This window comes from Epinephelus fuscoguttatus, linkage group LG18 (assembly GCF_011397635.1).
Source record: "Epinephelus fuscoguttatus linkage group LG18, E.fuscoguttatus.final_Chr_v1".
In the NCBI taxonomy this organism is placed as follows: Eukaryota; Metazoa; Chordata; class Actinopteri; order Perciformes; family Serranidae; genus Epinephelus; species Epinephelus fuscoguttatus.
In genome coordinates this window covers 22,166,498-22,193,268 of record NC_064769.1, presented here as the reverse complement: position 1 = coordinate 22,193,268, position 26,771 = coordinate 22,166,498, and the positions used below count along the sequence as shown (strand labels likewise).

General features: G+C 40.4%; 2 protein-coding genes across 3 annotated transcripts in view; both read right to left on the bottom strand.

The window, feature by feature from the left end:
- The window catches only part of pnpla7a (patatin-like phospholipase domain containing 7a), a 46,382-nt gene extending 26,264 nt beyond the window's left edge, over positions 1–20,118 (bottom strand). For both annotated transcript variants that reach the window (XM_049604706.1, XM_049604707.1), the window contains exons 1-21: positions 20,028–20,118; positions 19,504–19,555; positions 19,308–19,382; positions 16,884–16,971; positions 16,612–16,694; positions 16,100–16,200; positions 15,599–15,739; positions 15,344–15,503; positions 13,612–13,692; positions 11,526–11,654; positions 11,263–11,343; positions 9,543–9,672; positions 9,364–9,435; positions 9,147–9,223; positions 8,867–9,022; positions 8,580–8,657; positions 7,986–8,191; positions 6,178–6,309; positions 5,870–5,993; positions 1,853–1,966; positions 72–138 (exon numbers count right to left, since the gene is read on the bottom strand). In XM_049604706.1, coding sequence (XP_049460663.1) covers positions 72–138; positions 1,853–1,966; positions 5,870–5,993; positions 6,178–6,309; positions 7,986–8,191; positions 8,580–8,657; positions 8,867–9,022; positions 9,147–9,223; positions 9,364–9,435; positions 9,543–9,672; positions 11,263–11,343; positions 11,526–11,654; positions 13,612–13,692; positions 15,344–15,503; positions 15,599–15,739; positions 16,100–16,200; positions 16,612–16,694; positions 16,884–16,971; positions 19,308–19,382; positions 19,504–19,554 — 2,146 coding nt within the window. In that variant the 5' untranslated portion in view covers position 19,555; positions 20,028–20,118. The remainder of the gene's footprint in view (positions 1–71; positions 139–1,852; positions 1,967–5,869; positions 5,994–6,177; positions 6,310–7,985; positions 8,192–8,579; positions 8,658–8,866; positions 9,023–9,146; positions 9,224–9,363; positions 9,436–9,542; positions 9,673–11,262; positions 11,344–11,525; positions 11,655–13,611; positions 13,693–15,343; positions 15,504–15,598; positions 15,740–16,099; positions 16,201–16,611; positions 16,695–16,883; positions 16,972–19,307; positions 19,383–19,503; positions 19,556–20,027) is intronic.
- Positions 20,119–21,318: 1,200 nt separating this feature from the next.
- clic3 (chloride intracellular channel 3) lies at positions 21,319–26,771 on the bottom strand. The gene is made up of 7 exons (XM_049604719.1): positions 26,431–26,771; positions 26,156–26,243; positions 25,252–25,361; positions 23,068–23,193; positions 22,788–22,894; positions 22,517–22,692; positions 21,319–22,365 (listed from the first exon to the last, which is right to left on the bottom strand). The coding sequence occupies exons 2-7, from the start codon at positions 26,189–26,191 to the stop codon at positions 22,192–22,194; spliced, it is 729 nt and encodes a 242-aa protein (XP_049460676.1). The 5' UTR covers positions 26,192–26,243; positions 26,431–26,771; the 3' UTR covers positions 21,319–22,191.

Here is a 26,771-nt window from a genome sequence, read left to right as displayed (position 1 = left end):
ATAAAACTCCCCTTCATACGCGAGTTGAACACCAATGTGACAACACTAGGTGCACATGTAGATGCACACACCTGTCAGAGGACCATTGACCTGCTGGAGGATCTTCTGTCCTAGTAAGTGGATCAACCTGGTGACAACCTGAAAGGCACAAACATTTTATAAGAGACTGTGCGTTAGTACCAACAATGATGTGTGAAAACAATTATCCTCCTGGGGACATTAAAGAACCTGACCTAACCTAGTAGGACGTGAGGAGGACAAGCCACAGGGTTGCCAGGTCCACTTATTAGCCGCAACTTTTGGGCTTGTTTTTTTGTAAAGTTGCTTACAAATATTGGTAGTCGGGTTGCAGTTTTTTGGGCATGTTTCTAAAGTGGAGTTGCTTATTTGGGCTTGCTCTCTAACGTCACCTTTCTCTATATATATATCTGTCACTTCTTTTGGGCTTGTTTCCATAGCCCTGGTTGCTTGTTTCTCTCCCAAGATCTGGCAACACTGACAAGCCGGCAAGCAACAACAACAATGGCGGCGTCCACAGGATCACAGGGAGCGCGTTGTGTTTGGACCCAGGCCCTGGAGGCAGATCTGATTCAACACTGGGAAGTACATCCATGCCTTTGCGATGTGTCGTCTCCAAGTTTGGTGACGTCACCGCGTTATCTGGGGCTCTGTCGGCGAGGGCTCGGTGGAGCAATCTTGTGGTGTGCACACACAGGTCATAACGCAGTTGGCGAGACTCCCGCTGACAGAAACACAAGTTGCCAGGTATGAACACTCAAAAGATTACGACAGTCTCCGCGACGCAAAATCAGGGGGAAAATCATGTAATGTGAACTGGGCTTAAGTCTCAAGAGTTAAGCCCGAAGTCTTAAGTTTTACCCTTAAAGTCTCAAGCGAGTCCCAAGTTACTGTGGTGAGAATCAAGCATGTCAAGTCCCTGCGATAGGTCAAGCCAGACAAGCCAAGTCATATGAAGTTCTGATGATCTACCCCAGTTTCCACATATCAATTTTTCAGACTGTGGTCATGAAAATTTAAGTTTTATTTTAAACATTTTGTGGCAACCAATAACAAGCCTCCGAAATGAAGAACAGTGGAGAGAGGGGCTCTGAAATTATAATATAGCCCTATACATCTAAAAGGCTCTTAAGGAAAAATAGAAGAACACAATAAACTGAATCTTGCGGTGGTGGTGTCACCAATTTCCGAGCTGCAGACCTTGCATAGCGCTGTTCTATTCTTACTACCATCATCAGCAACAATGCTTGCATCCAAATGATATTATTTCTGGACCAGCCCCCTCCATGATTGCTGCCTCGTGGGTTGGCCTCGACTGGTGTGCTGAGTCTTCGTAGGTTGCCAGGTTTGTGGGCATTGCACTAGAAATAACTAACTCATGTTTCAAAAACAGAACTTCTCTATATAAAGAAAAATGCACATATTTACTAAAAATAAAGCCCCATTCGAGTCACCTGTCTCAAGTAATAAAAAACAAGTCAAAGGCAAGTCTCAAGTCCTTGAATTTGCTCAAGTCTGTTGAGTCAAGTCATGTGCCTTGAGTTCCCCAACTCTGCAGACAGCAGCAGTTTCCTCATCATGTACATAACAATGCTTCAAAATGTAATGTATGTCAAGTATTTTTCCATTCAAACCGTTAAAATAAAAGTCTTGGAACCCTTCACCCACTATATTGATGTTGAATTATTAAAATGCTCATGGTCAGGGGTACGGTTTAAATCAACTCTATTAATTTTCAAAGCTGACCTTTTGGAAATCACCACAATCAAATCACTATACACTCTGTCCACAAAAAAATTAATTGCGTTTTCATTTCAGGTGAGGTTTGCCCTACCTGTGGGAACTTCCTTTTGATGGAGCTGAGAGCTCCCTCTGGTAATTTGGCCAGCTCAGAGTCTCGTACAGCGTGCACTGTGGTGGCTCTGTTTTGATGGGTCAAGGCCTCCACCTGCAGAGAAACAAAGGAAATAGTAAATTCTTTAATTATATATATATTTTTTAAAAAAAAAAGGTCCATCACAAGTAAAAGGCAACCCCAATCATTCCTGAACATTACAACACATGACATGATATACTACTAAATAAATCTTCACTTCAAGATGCAGACACTTTGGCGAATACCTACCTTACTTAGTTTCACTATTACTTTGTGACTGTTGAGCTTTGTATCAATCCAGTGACAAAAAAAAAGAAAAAAAGCAACTATAAATAAGACCTCTCCATCTCATCAGTCAGAGCTGACGTCAGTACAGCTGCGCTAAATATGTCTCTGCACGTTAGCTACCTTTATTACAATCCTATTATCACAATCACAGGAGCTGCCACGACAGCTTTCCTCCTCCAGGTAACAGTAACCATAGCATCCATCAACCCAGGTATTAATAGAAGCATCGGGGCAGAGATCAGCCACGCTGGCCAATGGGAAAGTGGGTGAAGTGTGACAAAATGACTTTGCTTTGCTAGTTTGTCACAATGAAAAGTATATAAGGATAATATAAATTCAGTATTATCTTGAAGTTTTGTTTGAATTCAATTTCAGCTGGTCTGTAGCTCGTATTCAGCCCCCCCCCCAAATATTCATAAGGTGTACTTGGTTGACATCTTATTTACTGGCAGTGACAGCAGTCTTATGGTCATGTTTTTGAAAAGCATACTGGCAGCCCGTTTTTTCAGCTTTACATACTGACAGTGAATATGTTAAGTGATGAGTAATTACTGGTAATTATTTCCTCATGCATATTTAAATCTGCAGGGTTTTGTATGGAAGCCCATTTCCACCAGTGTGATGAAAATAAGTAAAAAAACATCATGATGGGAAATGATACCTAATGAAAATCATTTTTTGAGATGCTAACTCGTTTTGAAATACGAGGTGATTTATTGAGAAAGCACCTCATTATTTTGAGATACTAACCCATTATTTTGAGAAATTTTCCCTTCATTTTGAGACACTTATTTTGAAATAATAACTCATTGTTAGCTCAAGTTTCTCTTTTTAGATACTAACTTGTTATTTTGACATAGTAACCCATTATTTTGATAAAGTTTCCCTTAATTTCAACACACTTGGTCATTATTTTTGAGATAATAACTCATCATTTTAAGATACTAACCCATTTTGAAAAAAGTTTCCCATAATTTTGAGACACTTGGTCATTATTTTGAGATACTAACTCCTTATTTTATTTATTAAGTTACCTGTGAAATGGGGGTGTTTTCGAAGCACCCCCTTTGTTTACACAACGTTAAACTCGCCCACCCTCAGTGTCGCGGTGACGCAGACCTCCTGTCTGTTTGTGTATACTGACACGATTTCCTTCAGTGGAAATGAAGCTTGTATTTAGTTGTATTTCACCTAAGAAACAATAAATTGTGAAGACAGAAAAGCCTCCACTAAAACAGCATTTTAAGTCTTGTGTGTGATTTATCCTTTAGGGATTCAGACTTTATCCTGGATTTAACCTGGCTTCATATGAGCAGAGGAAATCTCAGCTCATCGCTACGCTAATGCATACAATGTTAAATGCCATAAGCTGGCGCTAGTCACGTTAGCATGTTGTAATTGTTTGGAAAACTTGTTTAGTGTGACGGTTGTTTTGTTGGTGAAAGTTGTGAGTTGCATTGGAGCCAAATTGAGTGCTCTTACCATCGTTAAATGCTGCTGTTGGCCCTGGCTTTATATAGTGTGCCAGGGCTGACGTCAAAACCCTGAAGTTTAGCATTGCGCTGGTTCCCAGAAGAGAAAGTGAATGTGATTTTTGCATTGCGTTTTGGATTATGTCAGAAAATAAGCTCTGTGGCTAACACAAGTTTATGATACTTAGAGGTTTTGTTCAGTGAGATAATCTTCACATATGAACACCTTTCATACCGCATTTGAAGCTTAAATGTGATCACCAGAACGTTAGGCTTTAACGGACTACATGACTACTCCACGGTCGCATGACTCTTGACGTCACCGCCACTAAGCTTTCAACTGATTTCGGCCGCTTTATTTTAAAAACATTGTATAATGGGGAAATCGGACTGTTTAAGCTAAATAAGAAGCTGTAATGGCAGACTGCCAGCACTCTCGCCTGTTCGGGGGTGATGACGTTTAATGTCCCCGACAGGATTTGTAGTCGTATTGAGCAACTTGTTAGCAACCGCCTTTTTTACAACACATAAAAGCTTCAAAATTCACAAGTAGGGTATTTACTGACGTGTTTTATGTCGTAGAACAAAACCTGAATCTCGCTTAAGCTTTTGTTAACCACAGACCTTATTTGAGGCATTTTACCAAAATCCCATTCAAAAAACATATTGACTTTTAGACGAGAGAACCGGAAGTGCTAAAAGCGCTAACGGAGTTCCGGGTTTACTGGCACACTCTATATGAGACAAGGAAAGATCGCTAGTTGCTAGGCTAATTTATACAATGTAAAAATGACATAGGCTGGCACTAGTAACGTTAGCATGTTGTATTTGTTTGGAAAACGTGTTTAGTATAAGACAGTTGTTTTGTCTGTGAATCTTGTGAGTTGTAACGGAGCCAAATTATGTGCCATTACCTTTGTTACATGTTGCTGTTGTCCCTGGTTTTATATGAGAAGAGGAAACGATCGCTAGACACTAGGCTAATTTATACAATGTAAAGTGCCATAGGCTTGTGCTAATAACATTAGCATGTTGTATTCGTGGGGGAAACGTGTCCAGATAAAGACAAGTGTTTGTCTGTCAATTCTGTGATTTATAGTGAAGCTGATTTGCATACTTGTGTTTGAAACTGTCCCTATTAAGTCGTGTTTATTGTGTGTTTTGAATCAACTAAACTTTACAGCACTTAACACAGTCCTCTACCGCCAACTAGCGTTTTGGAGGTGTAACTGCAGAGTGACACCGCAGAAGTAAAAATAGAGTGCAGAATTTTTTTTCCCCCAAGACTAAATCGATTAGTTGAAGATTATGTACTTTAGTCGACAAAGATTTTCTTTGGTTGACTACAGCCCTAGTTAGGATGTTACACACCATGACATGTTTCAGCGGAAACTTCAGCCTTTCTCAGAAGTGTCACTTGGTGGTGGTTGTGATGCGTCTTTATCAGCTTATCTATCAATTAGCTATCAAGGCTATCAAAATAAGGAAGTCAAAACTGTCAAAACTGACAGGATGGTCACACCTCCCTAATATCAGCTGATTGATAGATCGGCTGATAAAGATGCGTCACAACCACCACCAAGTGACACTTCTGAGGAAGGCGTAAGTTTCAGCCAAAACATGTCAAGGTATGTAACATCCTAACACATGTCTGAGATAAAAGAACAACTAAAGTCATTGTCAGAAACTGAAGACATAATGAACACCATTGAACTATTAAGCAAAGGTTATGGAGAAACTTGTGTCAAAGAGTTTCACCACCTGGAACAACTGACAGGAAAAAGGGCACGCCAAAGAAACCTACACTGCCGGGATGAGGAAGTCATACCGGCCATCCTAAACATCAAAAACCCAATGCTAACCAAGAACGCGTGAGGATGGTTAGGAAAGTGCGAATGACTCTGGTCAAAGAAAGAATAAGATGCACAACGAATTAATAACCTCAATGTGGAACTAACACAAAAAATGGAGCACTTCAAACACCAGTTTCCCCTCCCCTGATTTCATTATGACATAAAGGATCTTTTTTTTTCCCATCACACTTGCAGAGATAGGCCTCCACAATTTTGATAGACTTTGTAGAAAAACTCTGTTCATCCTGATATACGGTCATTAATATTTATAAAGATACTAGAAGTGAAAAACATAGTAGATATTCATGGTCTTCCAACTACTATCAGCCATCTGTCTTCCCCCCCACCATCAGAATCCTTACCACTCCAATCAGGTCGCCACGTCCGTACTCTCCTATTAGCTCCTTCTTGCCATCTTCCTTCATGATTACAGAGCGCAGTCGACCACTCAGCACGATGAAAGTACTGTCCGATTTCTCTCCCTGCCTGAAAAATAAACAGATAACTTCAACTCGCTGCAAAAATGCAAATGAGCCTGTGAACCTCCATTGTTGACTTGTTTGGTATGAATATTACATCTATTGACTGCTGTCACGTGAATGTATTAATGTCAACAGTTGTTTTTCTGGAGACTGTTTTTGTAAGATATACACGGTTATCAGCAGAATACCTGTAGACTGCCCTGCCAGCCTCCACAGCCATCCAGTCGAGAGCAAAGTCTATCTGCCTGACAAAAGATGACATCCTCCTCACCACTGTGTGAGCAACGTTCAGCACTACCTGCGGCTCCACACGCATGATCCTGGGGAACAGACACAAATCAACAGGAAAAGGAGGAAAAAAAAGATGATAGACCATTCTCATCACTCTTTCAAACATTTTGGTTGAGTGTAGGTATGTTTTTTTTTTTTAACTCTACAGTTTACGCCAGAGGTGTCAAACTCATTTTAGTTCATCGGCCACATATAGCCCAACTTGATCTCGAGTGGGTCGGACCAATAAAACCATTGCATAATAACCTCTAAAATAACAACAGCTCAATTTTTGTCCGTTTCTTTTCATGTAAAGAAGTACAAGAACATTCCATAGACCTTCATCCATTCATAAAACAGATGAACAACCTGAGATGTTTTGAATAAATAAGTGCAGTTAACTTGTTCCTAAAACCTTGCACCTAGTGGGCCAGATTGGACCCTCTGGTAGGCCGGTTTTGCCCAGGGGCTGTATGTTTGACACCCCTGGTTTACACTGTCTGACAAAACCAGAATGCAATAACTACATATTTGGTCAACATCGACTTAAGATCAGAATTTGACTTTTTGACGTCTTTTCTTACCATAAAAATATTATATTTCTCCATTTTTGTGAAGGAAAAAAAAAGCCTCAAAAATTCTTAAGGACTAGAAAATAGAGGTAAATTCAAACAGTGAACTGGTGAGACTAACCCAATTTACCCACACAATTCAAACAGGAGCTAAATCTTAAATAGTAATGGAAGGTAAAAAAGTAAATCATCTTGCTTAAAAAAGGCCAGCTACCTTGCCTAGCTTAGCAGAGTCTGACTCTACTGCAATCAACACGATTTTGTGTGGCAAACTATATTTAAATAACATATTTATTTCATGATTAATTTCTTAAACTGGCTCCTTATTACAACGAACAAGAAAGCTCATGAAGACATGAGAGCGTATTTTGTTTGTAGCTAATATATTTTTCTTGCACCCTTTAGACGGTCCAAACCGACTGTAGATCATCTTAACGTTTAGATTTTAGATCAGTTCTGTGACAATTATTTATAATCAGAATAAAAAGGCTTAAAGTAAGGGTTTTAAAACCAATATATCTTTTATAAAAGTTGGCCTCAAAACTTCATCATGTACCTATAGTTACCGCTCTCTGCCTTTGTGAGAGCCAGTTTTTGTGCCCTCAAATCCGTTGTTTTCAATGTAGATGCTTGGACAGCACGCTCAAAAGAGAGAGCAACACTGTCACGATGTGCAATGGCTGCACCCTGAGATAAACAAATTTCAACTTTTGGAATGCAGCAACACGCGCTGCATGTCATCTGATAAGGAAAAACCAATCACAGCTGGCAGATATCTTTCCTTTCTTCTGTAAATATCAGTCTGTGATAAATGGAAAAGAGATTTTAGTATAGGGCTACCTAGAGTTTTACATTTGTCCCACAGATAATATTATAGGCTTAATACAAACTTAAAAAACAGCGCCTAGAGGAGAATCAGCCCCAAACTCAATGTCTAGTAAGTAGGCTATGATATAGTGCTTTGTATAGTTGCTTGGCAACATCTAGCACAACCTGCCTCCACGCCCTTGCAAGCTGGCCCAGAGTAGGCACGAGGGTAGCACCCAGCGCCCAACCTCGCATTTTCCAAACAGTCCCTGCCCTTGGCAGCGCAGAACTCCACACTGTATCTATTTCTGCATGGGTGTGTTTGTAGATGTGTCCATGTGACTCACTCATAGAAGTGGGTTTTGGAAATGGAGAGGAAGCTGCAGTCTCGCTGAGCTCGAACAGTGAATATGAGCGGCTCTCCAGTCAGGACGGCGAGTTGACCTACAAGCTCTCCAGGGTGCGTCACAAACAGACGGGTGTCTTCTTCGCGATCAATCATCCGCTGGTAAACGTGGAGGAGGCCAGAAATCACAAACTGGATGCTCACCTCCTGAAGTGCCAGGAAAAAAGAAGAGTGCAAATTTTGACAGTCTGAAGGAAAATGCCAAGATTCAGGTGTGCTACTGGGACACCTTGATTTGTTGTCAAAAATTAATTCCACAGAAATTATCACAGCATTAATTCATTATTGATATTATATGAATTTTACTTGCGGATTTAAAGGCAATATGAGAATTTAAACTCCTGTTTTGAATTACAACAGATGAATGCAGTTAAAGTTTCCCTGTTGAAGGGACCACAGAGCATGTTTAATACATTAAAAATACACAAGGTTCCTCTACACAGCCTAGAGTAAAAATGTAAAAAGCCTTGCAATAAATCTTCAGTGTCATGACACAGAAACGAAGTTGTAACTCTTTGTAAGTTGTTGTTCTGACCTGGTCTCCCTGACGAGCCACCACGGAGCCAGCTTTGACTTGATGGAGGGTCACTCTGCCCTCAAGCAGACTGGGGTCCTGGGACAGAAAAAATTATATAATCACAAAAGACAGCAAGCTCCCGTTATGTATAAGAACTGCCACACCTTATCTATCCACAACAGTGATCAGAATTTTCCCATAAGATGTGCCACATTGCACAATATGCAAAATTAATATTGAAAAATGTGGTAAGCCCTAAAATATTAATAACACTTGGTGTTTATTTTCTTTGATTGAGCTCTCACCTGCAGCTGGATGATTCCCAGCAGGTCCCTCTTTGCAGCCTGGAGGATTGTGCAGCTCTTACTGAGGTAGATGGCATCAGAGTGCCCCCCACTGTCTGTGTAGTGAAACACTTCAGAGGGCGTGTGCTGCATTGTAACACTCTTCTTTAGACTAGACTACAAAGACAGACATAAGAGAGAGTAGTGGCATAAGATGCAGAGGATGCTGGGACAGGGTGTTACATCTTTACCGCTGCCCTCTGATTCAATGTAAAGAGGTGATGTAACAGGAGAGTCTTACTTTGGGAATGACAGGACTGGGTGGAGCTTCATCTATAGTGACTCGGGCTCGTTCACAAGCCATGTTCAGGTCGATACCTGCAACTCAGGACAAAGAGGAGGATTATGAGTTTAAGGTACGTTGGTGTCCGTGTCCTTGCTTTCAGATCAGTGACTGCAGGAAATTAGCGCAGACATGTGCCATTTGGTGAACACTTATGTCCAAGTCAGTGACCCACCTGCGCAGTCGGTGGGCGCCGAGGTGGATCGCGGCTTCCTGTAGCTATTTGAAGGGCTGTCCTTTACACCATCTGTTTATGGTAGAGTGCCAACACTGGATCAGTCTCAACACAACACAAAGCGCAATCTCAAATGTGTGCGCAAAGTATGTTTATGTGTGTGTGTGTGTGAGTGTGACCTGTCTCTGTGGGGCTCTCCGTGGTCCCAGCGGGTAACTCGTCCTGGAAGTGCAAACGACGAGTCGTCTTCCCAGAAGCCGCCTCTCCCATCACATTGTTTATATTGGACAAGGGCACTGCCTGACTCTCCTGTCCATTAGGCAACAAAACAAGGAAGTTAACAGTCCACGTTGCAGTTAATCAGGACTACACTAACACCTTGAATATCCATAAAGTATTCATGCACAGTGGATTTGAAGAACAGGAAAATGAACATATTAAGATCATCACTGATCTCATCATAATCAACAAAATAAAAAAAAACAGTAAAATATCCAATGTGGGTCAGTGGGTGGTACTAGTAAAAACACTGATGGTATTTATTCCATTTGGTGATCACTTCCTTCTTCATTTTCTATTGTATTTAATTTATAAGTTACCTGAGAATGTTTGAAGACTTTGAGGCAGGTATGTGAACAATTACGATAAAAGCAAAGTATACTGTACCTCCGGCCTATGTACTACATGTTACTAAAGGATTCCACTAGAGGGTACACCAGAGACCTCAAGACATATAGAACTTTGGGATTTGCCTGATGTTTACAATGAACATGGAGACACTCCAGGAGGTAACTGCATTATTAATTCTGAGATCATAAAAAGCGACAGCAGCACGCTATCACAGATTGTATATATCAAGCATGTCATGACAATGGTGAGTATGTTCCTCTCATCCTGCCAACACTGCCCCTGCTGTTTATGTGTGTGCTACATTTTGCAAAAGCTTTGTATGTATTTCTGTGGACGTGCACAAGAGACGCAGGATCGAGTGGCAACCTCCAGGGCTGAAAAATGGAGCCAACACAAAAGTGCCAAAAAATGCCCAACTTTACAGCACAAATACACGGTTACAAATACGCTTTTGGTCTTTATAGCTTATTTCAACATTTATGACAACTGTGCGGGGAGATGAATTCCTATAAAATGCACCAGTTTACATGTTGTTAAGGCTTAAAGTCATACACAATTAGGAGCGGGTCGCTTTGAGTCACAGGCTGTCTGCTGATAGCATCCTCAGCTCCTCAGTCAGATCCACCCCTCGCTCCTCCACAACACCAAACTCTTGCCCAAATATGGTCACTTCTGGCTCCAAAGAAAAAAAAACAAGAAATACCGAACTTGAGGCTTTAAAATAGGAAACAACAAACCCAAGGGTGACATCACAGTAGCTATGTCTATTTTTTTATAGTCTATGTGCAAGGTAGGTTAGGCAACCATCATGTGCACTCAAACACTAGGTTAACAGCAAGTACTGGACTTATTATGAAAACAGTAACAGATCATTTAAAAAAAAAGCCTTCAGGAACTGGCAAAGGCAGCACCTTTCCACATACTCCCTTCCCAAATGATTTTAAGGAGTGTTCTGGTTCATTATCATACTACATCATAAAGTCTGAGGCAAGCCGGGTTTAAAGGTTACTGCCTTCCCTGTTTCCTGTAGAGGGGTCGTAATCAATTTTACTCATTTTCACAGAGCTTTATGAAGGACCGAGTTATGGTACTGTGCTTAATGTTGTGTGAAATTAGCTTGCATGTGTGTGACTTGATGTGTATGTGCCTTTCTGTGCTTGTTTATGTACAAATTTATACCCACCGGTGCTTAGGCATTCAGTGTGAACCCCTCTGTGTGACTGTGTGTATACACGCAAACGTGTGTGCACTAATTAATTTCCCTCCTACCGGATTGAAGAGCTCAGTTGTTAGGCCCAGATAGTTATGAAGCGCCAAGAAGGTGACTCTTTGGAGCCGCACCATGATTATCTGCAACACACATAAAATCAAAAACTGAGGTGAACAGAGCAGAACATTATATACATCAGACTGTAGTTACATCTACATTAGATCACATTTAACTAATAATGTTTTGCACCAGAGGGAGGAAAATTTGTCTTGAGGAAAAACTACACTACACAGTGTATATTTATTGTTTAACAATCTGTTACCTGAATGACGCGAACAAGTGTCTCTGGGTATTTCTTAAACACAGACTCAAAGGCTGATGCAGGTAAACGTAGGATGGTAGAGCGAGTCGCAGCCCGTGCACATACAGTCTTATATGGAGCTGGATAACCCTGTCAAAGGCAGGAAAAAGAATAAAGTTAAGACAGAGGGAGCAGTCTCCTCAGTCAATCTCATCCACATATTAGACTTCAGTGTCAATAGCCTCCTAACCTGTCCGTGTAATAATGAAGTGGACCAAGAGCATTATTCACAACTCTTTAACAAGCTTTGATTTCTTGATTTTCCTGAGTCTAAACAGTTGTTGACAAATCATATACACATGCCAAACCATCACAGGAACCCTAAACAATGCCTCCAGGATTTTGCGAGCTGACTTTGGGATTGTTGCAGCTGGAAAAACCTGATTTTACGATAGCTTTTCTAAAAAATTGCGATGCATAGTCCAATGTTTATGGGCATTTCTTTGCAATAAACTTGCGGGGGGCAAGAGAAAATTGCAAAGCCAATCATGTGGCAGCAACTCAATCCATTCAGGCATGTAGACATGGTCAAGACGACCTGCTGAAGATCAACCTGAGCATTAAAATGGGAAGAAAGGTGATTTAAGTGACTTTGAACGTGGCATGGTTGTTGGTGCCAGACGGGCTGGTCTGAGTATTTCATCTACTGGGATTTTCATGCACAACCATCTCTAGGGTTTACTGAGGATGGCCCCAAAAAGAGAAAATATCCAGTGGGCAGCAGTTCTCTGGGTATAAATGCCTTGTTGATGCCAGAGGTCAGAGGAGAATGGCCAGACTGGTTCAAGATGATAAAAAGCCAACAGTTACTCAGATAACCACTGGTTACAACCAAGGTCTGCAGAAGACCATCTCTGAACCAACAACACGTCCAACCATGAAGCAGATGGGCTACAGCAGCAGAAGACCACACCAGGTGCCACTCCTGTCAGCTAACAACAGGAAACTGAGGCTACAGTTCACACAGGCTCACCAAAACTGGACAATAGAAGACTGGAAAAACGTTGTCTGGTCTGATGAGTCTGGATTTCTGCTGCCACATTCAGATGGTAGGGTCAGAATTTGGTGTAAACAACATGAAAGCATGGATCCATCCTGCCTTGTATAAACGGTTCAGGCTGGTGGTGGTGGTGTAATGGTGTGGGGGATATTTTCTTGGCACACTTTGGGCCCCTTAGTACCAACTGAGCATGATTTAAACACCACAGCCTACCTGAGTATTGTTGCTGACCGTGTCCATCCCTTTATGACCACAGTGTACCCATCTTCTGATGGCTACTTCCAGCAGGATAACGCACCATGTCACAAAGCATATAACAACAGCTGCTTGCCACCCATCTGCTATTAATGTCATTTGACATAGCGCTGAAGGACCGTCCTTGTGAGAGCATCTCCCCCTGCTCTCCGCCCAGTTAAAATGAGCTTACACAGTACAACTGGATCTCACCACTACTCGTCATAGTTTGCTGCTTGAGCAGAAGACCCGCAGCAGCAGTTATTATCTGACATGAGCTGTTACATTCACACTAAAGAGGCTTTACTGTCAATAAACCTGTTAATAATGATTGGATTGATTGATTGGACAGTCGAGGTTTGAGTGAATGAATAAGCTGCTTGCAGCTCTACAATGAAATTACATTTTACCCATTTCAAAATAGTCAAATTTGCAGTTAAGTTGCAGTAACTGAACAAAATTTCACAGTCGTACAGAATTCAGGGTGAATATGTGAAAAAAAATCCTGAAGGGACTGCTTAAAAGATGCAGTTTTGAGTAAAGATGTTTAACCTGAATGGAGAAATAAAACAGGATGGCATAGGTAATGGAAACAAGACAGAGCAAGCCACTGGACAAAATACCTAAATTAACTATGTGACACAAGGTGATGTGGGTGTATTTGATGAACAAATTGAGGTGAACAGGAAGAAGCATGAGTGGAAATATGAACAATTGAGAGGAGACAAACAGATCAGAGGGCAAAAGAGGACAGAGACAAAGAGGTTGGTCTGATGGAGGAGAAATGAGGTGGAGGGGAAATAAGAAGCTCACAGTGATGATGTCCAGGATACTGAGCAGACTGTGGACGCTGTCTCCTGGGAGCACATCCTTCACCACTGGTTCTGTCCCATCCTAAAAGCAGAAAACACATGAAATGATACCAACAACAGAGTCTAACTTCACTGCAAAGCCACCTTTCAAACTAATCTGCAGGATCATGCAGGAGGACTTCCAAAACTAGCCACAATGCAGGGAGCTTAAATTAGGAATGGTATGGTACTCCTGATTTGTACATATAAACAGATTCAAGCAGCAGACAGAAAACACATTTAAATACAGACAAAAGGTATAGAGAGAGCCATCATTTTTTTGTCTACTTGCTGACCCCTAAGCAGTAGACTGCATCTAGATAAATGTTGCATTAGTGCCCTCTCCTGTTCATATTTTTTCATGAGCTATGCACATGGATACTGGAAGGTGTAGGAGAAAACTGAAAAAGTCGATCCATATACTCTTGCTTCACACTTCATTTAAGTCCCCCTCTGCAAAAAAATGTGTTTTCCTTATGTTTATGTCACATAAAATGTCTGATCTTGACTACAGTGACTTGTATCTGTGCAAAGTTTGTCACTAAAGACGTGTTTTCACATTCCTCTACTGAAGGAGGCGATGTCAGTGCACTTCCCTAAAATCTGACATTCAAACGTATGCTGAGCAAGCGAGACAAGCTACGCTGCGAACACAAAAGCCAGTCTCTGTGTAATATGGCAAACACATATTGACAGGGAACAGGATTTGACACAATGCCAGCAAAGAAACCTGAAAACTCCAGCACAGAGCGGACTTGTCAGTACAGAGAGTACCGTTTGCAGTGAATATACACTAATATTTGCTACAGTGGGGTTGTTGGTAGACGGTGGAAGGAAGCTCCAGGCTCCAGTTTACATCCCCAAACTGCAAACACTAACAGGTTTGCTGTAAAAACTTAAATTAGCATAGTTTAAGTTTTTACAGCAAACCTGTTAGTGTTAGCAGGGGATGTAAACTGGAGCCTGGAGCTTCCTTCCACCGTCTACCAACAACCCCTTTGTAGCAAATATTAGTGTATATTCACAAACTCTAACACCACGTCAGGCACTTCCAGTTAGCCTACAAGCTAACACACAACAGAAATAAAGATGCTAATGATACTTACTATTCTGATAACGTCTGCTAAACACAAATTTTGGTGCACAGCAGACTTCTCATCTGAGTTTGGGTCTGACTGAGACTCAAACATGTACGAATGAATCTCTCCAATGATTGCTCTAACACTAGCGCTTGCCATCATTGTGTGTACTACTCTTGGACAGGTCAATCTAGCAAAAGCAGCGATGGACAAAGCAGACAGCAAAAGCAAAACCTAGCGAAAGCTAAACCTAGCACAAGCAGCGTAGGTGGGCGGGGCAGAGGCCAGATCCAGAATTTCTCAGCGAGGGATAAGAGTACATCTGCCTCCAGCCCCTTTTCTTTTTTTGGTCTATTTGTGGGAAACTATATTAAAAAATATTAGGACAAATATTTCATACTTTAAAATATGTCTGGAGGGGACTACTTTGATATTTACCTCATATTCAGTCAGTTTATCACTCTGCCAAAGAAACAAGAGCCGTGCAATAGCTTAAACCTTCTCAAAAAGATCAAATGCAAGTGTGTAATATGATGGGTAAATTACTGTACGCAAAAAACAAGTTTTTCTGGAAAAAAAAAAAAAAAACTACAAATCAACATGAAATCCACTTACGTTTTCCTGGATGCTAAGCTCAAGCCGTCCATCCTGGACCACGAAGATGCTGTCGTCATCGTCTCCTGGCCTGAACAGACCTTCACCCTCCTGGAGCTCGATAAACACCATGTGTCGACACAGCTCCAGGAACAGGGGCTTCTCAAAATGACCCAACACCCTACAACCACAAAGTTGCAGGACACACACATCATAAAAACAAATGGGAGAAACAATGAAAGAGGCTAAATCTGTAGAAGTTGTTTATTTATCTACCTGACATTCTTCAGCATGTAGAGGACTTCGGAGGGCAGGTTTGAGCTCTGCACATCAAACTCTGTTAGGTCAGCCTCCAGCAGTGAGGGAGGGGGCTCCTTGGGCTGCAGGGTGGGAGGATCTTTGCGGATCCTCAGGATTCTGTCGAGAGAAACCAAAAGATATCTAACCAATTCTGAAGAACTGTTTCAAGTTGCACACTAGGGCTGCAACTAACGACTATTTCTTCATTAATGAATCTGCTCGTTATCTTCTCAATTAATCGTTTTGTTAATTAAATGTCAGAAAATTAGTGAACCAAGGCCTGCATACTTCCCAAAAGCCCCAAGTTACATCTTCCAATGTTATGTTTTATCCAATCTACAGTCCAGAAATCCAAAGCTATTCAGTTTGATATCATGCACAAGAAAAAGCATGAAAATGGCACATCTAGGAAGCGTACAATTAGCAAACATTTGGATTTTGTTGCTTAAAAACACACAAAAATGTAATGGTACATACTTGCGAGCTATGCTTAGAACTTTGGTTCTTTTGCGTATGCGTGGCACTTGCTTTGATACTGAGGTAGTGGTGGGAGGAGGAATCGAGGACAGCGTCCGGACCTTAGAAAAACAAACACATTCAAGATTATATTTATATTTTAACACAGGAGTCAAACTAATAAATCAAGACAGTGGGTGAAAATAATATCAGAAAGTGCTTGATTAAATGTAGGGAGGTAATTTTATCATGCATTCATTATTTAGCTAAATCATGCAAGCAATTTTCAGTCTAACTGTATCAGAGTGCATTACAATGATGAGCTACTGGAACCTTGTTTCATGCTGTTGTGCAATAACTTAAAGGATTACATTCAGTTTGATTCAGGGTAAATGTAGAAATAGAAATTCACACAGCATGCCTGTATATAAATAAATATATGTCTATTTGCCTAATTTACAGCACTGAGATGAGTCTACCCGACTATAAATATTTATGTGTGAGTGTGAGACAGAAATAGAAATAGAGAAAACCTTCCGCATGATCTTCCTCCCATAGAAGAGCACTTTATCACGTTTTCTGAAGCGATAATGTGGTGTGCCAGGCTCTTTTTCACCTTGTCACAGAATCCAAAAACAAAATGCAGAAGATAAAGCTACGTTAAGACCACATTCTGAGGAAAACTAAAAAGAAAATATATACCTTTGTGAAGAGCCTTATCATCAGAGGCAGACAGAATAAATGTAAAATATGTATTAAAGGATTAGAACACGCATCAAGTTCAGGAAGAGGTTGGATGACTCACGAGCCAGCTTATATCTCCTGTAAAGGAAGAGCACCACGATCCCAATCAGTGTGATGGCGACTGCAGCTCCAATCAGTACACCTGTGAGCTGGAAGACAGACAACAGCAGTGTAACAATTGTATGGACACAGAAAAATGCATTGTGGTGTAGTTGTCCGCAGAATAGGATGTTTTAGTAATATTATGCTTTGAAGTCCAAAGTTGTGTTTGAGTAAAATACCATCGACTAATTTGAGACAGGTTTTGAGTATGCAGTGAATTCACACTGAAAGAGACTAAATATAGTCACACAATGCACGTATACTGTTAGGACTCCCACCCTTAGAGTAGCTTCCCTGAGGAACTTAGACCACATTTACTGCCGTCTTTTAAATTGTCTCTCAAGACTCACTTTTACTGCCTTGCATTTTCTTAATTGTTATATCTTAAATTGTTCTTTTATGTCCACTTTTATCAAGTTTCCTTCATTTTTTAGCTGTTTAATTTGCCATTGTTAATTGTATTTTATTGTTTTCCTGCTTTCTTTTGTTTGTCCTTGTGTGTGAAGCAGTTTCTAATGGTAGTTTTAAAAAGCGCTATATTAATAAAGTTATTATAATTAACACACTAGTTTTGAGTGTGCTGTTGATGTACAATATTGTCCCACAATGGAGTGCCAAAATTAAATAAGGAGACCTGCTAACTGCTGGGCAAAAGGAACACATCAGTATTAAATCTTTGGTTAATCTTTTGCAGTGTGTTTGTGAAGTTTGACTGGCAGTAACATTCCTAAGTCATGGTTTGTTAGTATGAAACAACATAGGCCTAATATTGATTTCTTACACTAGCTAGAAATAACAGTATACTATGAAAATAGTTTATAATACATACTTAAAAGAAACAGTATGTTGTATGGTCTTAAGACATGTTACAAGTTCTTTACATTTGATGCAAGGATAAATGCAAACATGCTTTATGCAGGAAGTGATTCCAGACTAGACAGGATGCTAAAAACTACAGTTAGTCTTCACTTTAATTAACAGATGTAACGTGACCTCAGTGATATGACAGGATAATACAACCCCAATACCAAAAAGAGTTGGGATATAGCGTAAAACTTAGATGAAAACAGAATGCAATGATATGCAAATTATTTTCAACATATATTCAATTGAATACAGTACAAAGACAATTTGTTTAATGTTCAAACTGATAAATGTAATTGTATAATACACTTACTCTGGATTTGATTCCTGCTGTAAGCTCCAAAAAAGTTGGGAGAGGGGCATGTTTACCACTATGTTACATCACCTTTACTTTTAACAACACTTAGTAAGTGTTTGGGAACTGAGGAAACAAATTATTGAAGTTCTGAGACTGAAATTCTTTCCTGTTCCTGCTTGATATACGACTTCAGTTGCTGAAGAGACTGGGGTCGCTGTTGTCGTATGTTGGGCTTTATAATGTGCCCCACCTTTTTAATGGGAGACAAGTCTGGCCTACAGTCAGGCCGGCCTAGTACCTGCACTCTTCTACTATGAAGCCAAGCTGTTACAACAGGAGCAGAACGTGCCTTGACATTGTCTTGCTGGAATATGTATCAAGATTCATGGTACCTTCACAAATGTGCAAGTTACTTGTGCTATGGACACGAACACACCTCCATACTATCACAGATACTGGCTTTGAACTTCGCACTGTTAACAGTCTGGATAGTCGTTAAACTCTTTAGCCTGGAGGATATTATATCAATGATTTCCAAAAACAATTTGAGATGTAGACCTTTCCGACCACAGCACAATTTCCCACTTTGTGTCAGTCCATCTCAGATGAGCTGGGGCCCAGAGAAGTTAGCTGCATTTCTGGGTATCGTTGTTATATGGCTTTTGCTTTGCATGCTAGAGTCTTAACTCGCATTTGTAGCTGCAGCGAGGAACTGTGTTTACCGACAATGGTTGTACAATGTGTTCCCCAGACCATGTAGTAAGATCCTTTATACAATCACGTTAGTTTTAAATGCCATGCAGCCTGAGGGGTGAAAGGTCGCAGGCATTCAATGTTGGTTTTCAGCCTTGCCCTTTACATGCAGAGAAAAGACTTGCACACACCGCCCCTACATTTTTTTTTTTTTTTAAAAATCAGGGTTGTAATTTGAGTAGGAAAACATGTTAAAAGGTACTTTTAAGAAATCAAAATCACATTTGATTCTTGATTCTCTCTCCTGTGAATCTCAAACATGCTAACCAGAGGGATGGTGGGTCCGATAAACTGGAATATTTTCGTCTGTGGAAATGGTGCAAAAAGAAGCCCAACTCCTCCACAACTATATTTACTCAATCAATAAAATAAAAAGTAACCCTGAAACAAAACCCCTGTCAACACAGGTCAGGGCAGTGCTTTAACTGCTTGTAGAAACGGCTGTCACACTCAATTGTTATTTCATACCATGGTGGTCTGCATCCTATCCTCCACAAACTGTTGCAGTCGTGATGTAAGGTCATTTTTGCTGTTCACCAGCACCTAAAAACACAAGTACAGTTAGCACAGTTGCTTAAATCAAATTATCAGTAATAACTTAAATAAAGTCACCGTAGCTATGCCAGATGTTTCACTATGTGTTAAAATAAATAGTGTTGCTTACTGAACTCGCCCATCTGCAGAATTCTCCGTCACCCTCTGTTTTGCAGTCCATCCTGCAAGACAGCAGTGCTAATTAAACGCTACCACGGCAAATCAAATGTGAAGTGACATTTGGGGAACTGTTGTGACACACAGACAGTGGGGGTTCATGTGAGGAGGTAACGTTAACACGAAGAGCTCACGAGTTGTTCAGAAGGAAAAAGGGAAACTATGAAAACAGGAACATGGATTTGTGAATCAGCAGCTGCTACCCTCATCCTTTGGCTTCGTGTCTTCATTTAAATGAGACTACATGACATGACAAATTAGCGACAAGCTAGCATAATTAGCCTGTAACAAAGTAACTGATGACTTGCTCATTTCAAGTGGTCTCCACGTTAGCTATAGCTTGACGTTAGCTAGCTAGCTAGCAGCTGGTAGACTTAAGTTACACGTATTACCGCTAATTATATAAAACAAAAGTCAACTTGACATCTAAGCGTTAACGTTATGAAATTCTCAGTGGACAGAAATCACTGTTCTTACTTTTCGAGGATTTCACAAGTGCTGCTTCAGGCTCGTAACATTGCTTGACAGACGATGGAGCAGAGTTAGCAGTCAGCTAACAAAGTTTTTGTATGTTGTCACTTACTTAGTCCCGCCCACGTCTATATGTCGACCAATAGCGTTTTCAATGTCATCTGTTACCTTGGTACCGCTCAAGGTACTTGTCCAATCAGAGCGAAGCAAGCACATCCTGGACTTCCTATTTACAACATGAGAGCATCTCCTATCACAGGTCCTCTGACTGACTACATTTGCACAACGCACAATTTTAATTTAAGGATTAAGGCTTTAAATCAAATCAGATCTTGTGGTTATAACTAAGGACAATAACCAAACTACCGTACCTGAGTACAACACAGTATTTTACTCGGGCATTTCCATTTTATGCTACTTTATACTTATACTATACTCTTATACTATACTTATACAATGTTTCAGAGGTAAATGATTAGAGACAACCATCTTGCTTTCACTGTACAAAAAGTATTAAATTTATATATATGTGTGTGTGTGTGTGTGTGTGTATATGTATATACATATATCTTTAAATTTAATATATAAAGATTAACTCTTCTGTATGAGTGTTTTACTTTAATACTTAAATACATGTTCTTGATGCATACTTTTGCTTAAGTAACATTTTCAGTGCAGGACTAGGAGTATTTTTTTACAGTGTGGTTTTACTACTTTTACTTAAGTAAAAGATCTGAATACTTCTCCACCACTGCTGCTGCTGACACGGCTAATGTTTTGCCATTGCTGGATTTTTCCTGTAACACCAGTAGACACTGGAAAACCACATTTACTTGGTTTAAGTATATTTACCAGAACATCGATTTCACCACTGCAGAAGTTCTCCTTCTTCTTACAGCCTTTGTTTGGTGGCATCTTGTTGATGATGTGGCAGATTCTTTGCACATGACACAACACCCGTCCTTAAACAGTGTTTAGAGGGCGTTACCTGTGCTAATAGATTATTTATTATCAATTTGGAGTCATCATTAAACATACCTTGGTAAGAGCAGAGTTGTTAAGAGTGTTTGGCACATCTAGAGTTGACTTATGTTTTGTTTTGGGTTTTTTTTTTAAACAGAAAATTAAGAGAAAATATAAGAAAATTTTAAGAGGATGTTGCAACATGAGGCCAAATATTTTACAGTAAAATTAAATACACAACGGCATAGAAACTAGTTAAAATTAACACCTCCTTAAGGCGGCTTACATATAAATTCATCAGTGATAATAATCCAGTGAATGTATAGTCGAGATGTAAGAATAAAAACTTTTATTTCATCATATACAATTATTATATATAAATTCATATGCATAACTTAATATATTTTTCCTGACATTTAATGATACACATCATTGCAATTTATCCCGACATTGATACAACCAACACCAAACTTGTTCATGTAGTCTTTAATAGTTACCACATCAAAATATTAGTCTTTGTCTATGTCAAAGTTAAACATAACTGAGTCACTACATGCAGTCATTTACACACAGAGACACAAACAAACAAATAAAAAAATGAAGAAGACGGACTATGAATAATCATTAGGGATGTCCATACACTTTAAAAGCACAGAGTAGCTTTACAGTTTGTCTATAGCCAAGGCCATTTCTTTTTTATGTTTACACTCGTAATTTTCTGAATATATAACATCTGATTTAAAGTTCCATCTGATTTCACGTCAAGATGTACTTATTAATATATAGCAATCAACATAGCATAAATGCTTAGACACAACACATGCATGCAAAGTGAGACATAACATAAATATTATCTGGGATTTACAGTGCTTTCTCATTCTTACTGGGGCTAAAAAAGAAATCCACGTCAGTACAATCAGCGCATGCAACAATACGTACAGTGCATCTAAATACACATTTCAAGCGACTTAGAAGTAGTTTAACCCAACTGATGTATTCAAACCCAACTGATGAAAACAAGAATACTTCTTTATAGAAAGCTAATTATTGATCATGCCACTGCAAACAATTTTTTTTTTATCATCCAGCCTCTTATTTTGGCCCTAATAAAATATAAATCATGTACAGTTTTTAGGCATTTTGTCACCTATTCTCTGTTCTTTCTCCACATTTCTCACTCTATTCTTCTTTGTTCCCACTTACACTCTTATTGTTTTATTTTATTTAGGTACTTTGCCACAGCATGGTAGGCAATTAGGATCTCTGAGTCATTTGGGCACGTGTAACGAAACTCATCTTGTTTGTAGGCATTGTCCAGGTAACGCGTCAGACCTTTCAGCTCTGTGGGGATGTCAAAGTCACGGTACTTCTTACACACCACCTGAGGGAAGAGGGGTTTTAAGATTGTATAATTTGCAACAACAAAAAAAAGTCCAGGTATGGCTCATTACCACTTTTAACTCCTCTTTGCCACTGAGATAAAAATGAACAGATCTCTGAGTAGAGTTTTTATGCTGCTGAACTCTGCTGACCTTGACAATGTTGAGTTTGGGAAGCAAGTTGCAGTCTGCCAAGGTGAGGGAGTCACCATCCAGGTAGAGGCGTGAAGACACAGTGGCATTGGGCTTCTGGTCCAACTCATGAGGGAGAGGCGTCTCCAGGTACCAGTTCAGCTTCACCAGAGATGAAAGAAACTTCTTCTCCTGCACTAAATGACAGAAAGGTAAAACAGACTTTTATTATTCCTCAGGTCACAGTCTCCAAAATGAGTGTAAATGCTTTCCTGAGATAACACCCCCTTACTTTCATTGAATTCAGGTCTGGGATTCTTTACATATGCTGAGAACTTTTGGAAGATGTCTTCTCCGGCACCGTTGGACTCTTTGTATCGACAGCACAATTTTGGATACCTGCCATGGGTACAGTGATAATGTTGTGAATGCTGGTGGGATAATGACTGATAATCAACAAACATTGCCCAGGTCCAGACCTTGGAATCCGCCCGCTCCACTGAGTTCGAGTTGACTGGAAATGGAGCAGGCAACAACAAATATGTTTAACAATCAAGATGCAGTCTACTCACTGTGGCGGGGCTAAGGTCTCCTCCAGGAACTCCTCGATCTTGTTAGTGTCCGTCTTGACCTCACCGTTATAGATGAGAAAGGGAGGCTGAGAGCCTGGAGCCAGAGCCTTCAGCTGATCAGGTGCCCTGCAACACAACAGCAAACAACAAACAAGGCTTATCTTAATGACAAATGTTGAACTAAACAAATACAAATGATGAAGGCAGAAATAATGAGATGGCTTTCCATTACCGTTTCGTCCGATTTACTTCAGGTACATGCTTTGATAAATGTATCTGTACCCTCCCTGACCATCTAAAGACACCAGCAGACTGGGCATCTTTGAGTTAAATCTTTATTGTCTGAGAAAATCTTGATTGTGTTATTCTAACTTTCTTGCAGCGGTGCCCCTAAGGGGGACCAGGGGGGTGCTATGACTCCCCCTGATACAACTGCTGCTACCATCCCCCAGGTAAAGGTAGGAGTGGAATGAAGGAAGCAGTATTATGTGAGACTAGACAACTTAAGGCATCCATTGGTACCATTTTTAAGGGGGTCCCTATAACTCTCACATAGTTTTCACTTACTTCAACAGCACATCAGTAAGCAAATTCCTGAAATTAAGCTTTGGTTTTTAGTTTTATTATGCCATCCCAAGATTTTCAGTGGCTCTGGGGAGCACTGCTGCTTTATCAATACTATTTGTACTCATTCATCTAACCGCTTCATCCTCTTGAGGGTCGCGGGGGGGCTGGAGCCTATCCCAGCTGACATTGGGCGAGAGGCAGGGTACACCCTGGACAGGTCGCCAGACTATCGCAGGGCTGACACATAGAGACAGACAACCATTCACACTCACATTCACACCTATGGACAATTTAGAGTTATCAATTAACCTAGTCCCAATCTGCATGTCTTTGGACTGTGGGAGGAAGCCGGAGTGCCCGGAGAGAACCCACGCTGACATGGGGAGAACATGCAAACTCCACGCCCACGCCCGGGATCGAACCGGCAACCCTCTTGCTGTGAGGCGAGAGTGCTAACCACCACACCACCATGCCGCCCACTATTTGTACTACTGTGTTTAAAATTCTAATCTCTCTGGATTGTTATGATTATTATTCAATGTGTGTGGGTGTCTTCTAGGTATGCTCATTTCCTCCTGAACTATAAATCATACAGTATACAGTAAGTGTGAATGTGTTTGTCTGTCCATGTGCATTGTTATTGCACCATTTTCACCCAGTTTTTGTTGGCATTTTGTTGCAGCCCCCCACAACCTGTCTGAAATCTGATGACACTCAGACCATAACACTCCATGATCTACAAGCATTGTCTTGTGAGTTTTATGCCTCACATCAACCTTTTCTTTGGAGTCAAATTGAAATTCAGTAGGTGTGTAGTGCTGTTAATCAATCTAGATTGTTATTATGTGAGTTGTTGAATGTTGGACCTATCTGCCTTTTCTCAAATATAAAAAAACTAGATGGCGCTCGGGACTGTGGTGCTCAAAGCGCCAAAAAAATAGCATTTGAAAAACTCAACAGTAATGTCTCTTTCCAGAAACCACGACCTGGTTACTCAAGATAATCCAGAGACCATGTTGAGAGCAGTTTCCTGTAGGAGCTTTTTTTTTTTTTTTTTTCAATCGATATACATCCACCAATGACATCACCGCGCAGAGGTAATGGTGTAACTACTCATGGATGAGAGGCTCGGGCATCCTCCTGAGATGTAACATTAGCTAGCTTAGTGGTGCTAGGTGAGCTAGCAGGAAATGCATGCTTCCCTCTGCGTGGTGATTAGCTGGCAGGTGTAGTTTGGTAAAAAGAAAATAGTTCCTTTATGAAACTGCTCACAACAAGGTCTGTGGATTATCTTAAGCAACTGAATCATGATTTCTGGAAAGAGACATTGCTGCTGAGTTTTTCAAATGTATTTTTTTGGCACTTTGAGCATCTCAAACCGAGCGCCATCTAGTTCCATTATATTGGAGAAAAAGCAGATATCTCTGTGGCTGATATCTCCAACACTCAGCAACTCACACCAAAACAATCTAGACTTATAAATAGCTCTATGGGTAAGAGGGAACATATGGATTTTTGTTTTGGGGGGTGTACTGTCCCTTTAATGTGTCATACCCCTATCAGTTTCAAAGTCAATACAAATAACTTCATGGAAAAATAAAAAAGATGTGTTGTTACCTCTTCATGTCCACAGTCGTGAGGGTAAAGTTGGCCCCTTTTAGCCAAAGAATCATGAAGAGTCTCTGACAGAAAGGACAGTTCCCCACACTCTCCCCATCGTCACTGGCCTGACAGACAAATAGACATGACATTATGAACACATGAACTTCTCTTCTCACTGCTTGTGACATTAAAACAATAAACATGTTTTGAAACAGGAAGTTGGTTTCGTGCTCTTAACCAAACCATGAATACCTGCACAGGCATTCTCGTCGAGCCTGCTCTGCTCTGATACTCCAAACCCTCCACTGAGGAATTTCAAATAGAGAGTTGAGGCATCTTTACACACAGATTGAACAACCTAGTATTTAGATAGTGTGTGGTGTCTCTGCTGTATCATACATTTTCCACCACAGTCTTAAATTGTGTCACAGGCATGCAAGGTAGAGGCAATTGCATTTTTGAGAGGGCAGGACACAGGTTTCCAAACTGGACAGGCCTCTTTTCAGTTTCACCTGCTCACGAGTTCCCACACTGACACTGTCCATAAATAACAAGTGACACATATAATGAGATTAAGGATTCTTCATCAGTGCAGTACAGCACAAAAAAGACAATAGAACTGTACATTTTCAGTTTAGCATTGCCCTGAAATTTACTGCAACATACAAAATAATAATTTTAGAGTGTTTGGGTCCTGACATTTTGTAACAAACATACTTGCTCAAGCTCAAGCAGCACGTTTGAACGTCCCAGACATTTTGAGCTCAAGAAAATCACTTCATGAAGTACATAAACTATACTGAAGCACCAAATACATATAATAACATATAGATACTGCATTTATATTGTGTTATCCACATCTGTGGTGTCTTAGCAGATTTTTTTAAACACAGCACATCAAAATTATTGTTGGTCTCACCTTAATGAAGAGTTCAATCTTCGGGGCCTCGGCCATTTTTCTTTCTCTTTCTGTCTGTTCCTCTCTGTCTCGTGATGTCCGCCCGTCTCTGTTGGATCCACAAAATGGTTCATTTCAGTCACCATCAAGCCAAAGTCAGAAAAAAGTTACTGTGAAATTTACATTCTTGTGTAATCATGACTGTTTTGCAACCTCATTCTTTCCTTCACAATCTCACACATATCTCTCTTCCACAGTGTTGATGAAACTGGTATAAAAAATAGTGCTATACTCACAGTCAGCACTGGATGCAGGAACACCGCTTTATCCTCGCTGCACCTGTTGATTTTTTATTATTATTCCAGTCTTTCACCTCTTCCTGTCTCCTCTCTCCTCTGTGCCTGTTTCTGTTTTTTGTTCGTCTCTCACCACACCTGTCATGCTCCAAGAGGCAGCAGCCTACACCCCCTCCGGCCTTTCCAGTCAGACCAGCAAATCTGGATCTCGGCGTCTCAACCTTCCAGCATATTCTCTGAAAGCAGCCTGCCACTCTCAGTCTGTTACTGTTGCAGTCTGTCCACTTTGGTCTTTACCTGTCTCTGTCTGTCCCTGTTTGCTCTCTGTCAGTTTCTCTCAA

What these genes read in the sequence shown, in the direction of transcription:
- clic3 (XM_049604719.1), bottom strand. Translation starts at nt 26,191, where the DNA reads ATGGCCGAGGCCCCGAAGATTGAACTCTTCATTAAG. An exon ending in GAGACCTTAGCCCCGCCACA is followed by an intron (nt 22,895 to 23,067) that starts GTGAGTAGACTG and finishes TACCCATGGCAG; the next exon opens with GTATCCAAAATTGTGCTGTC. An exon ending in CAGACCTGAATTCAATGAAA is followed by an intron (nt 22,693 to 22,787) that starts GTAAGGGGGTGT and finishes TCTGTCATTTAG; the next exon opens with TGCAGGAGAAGAAGTTTCTT.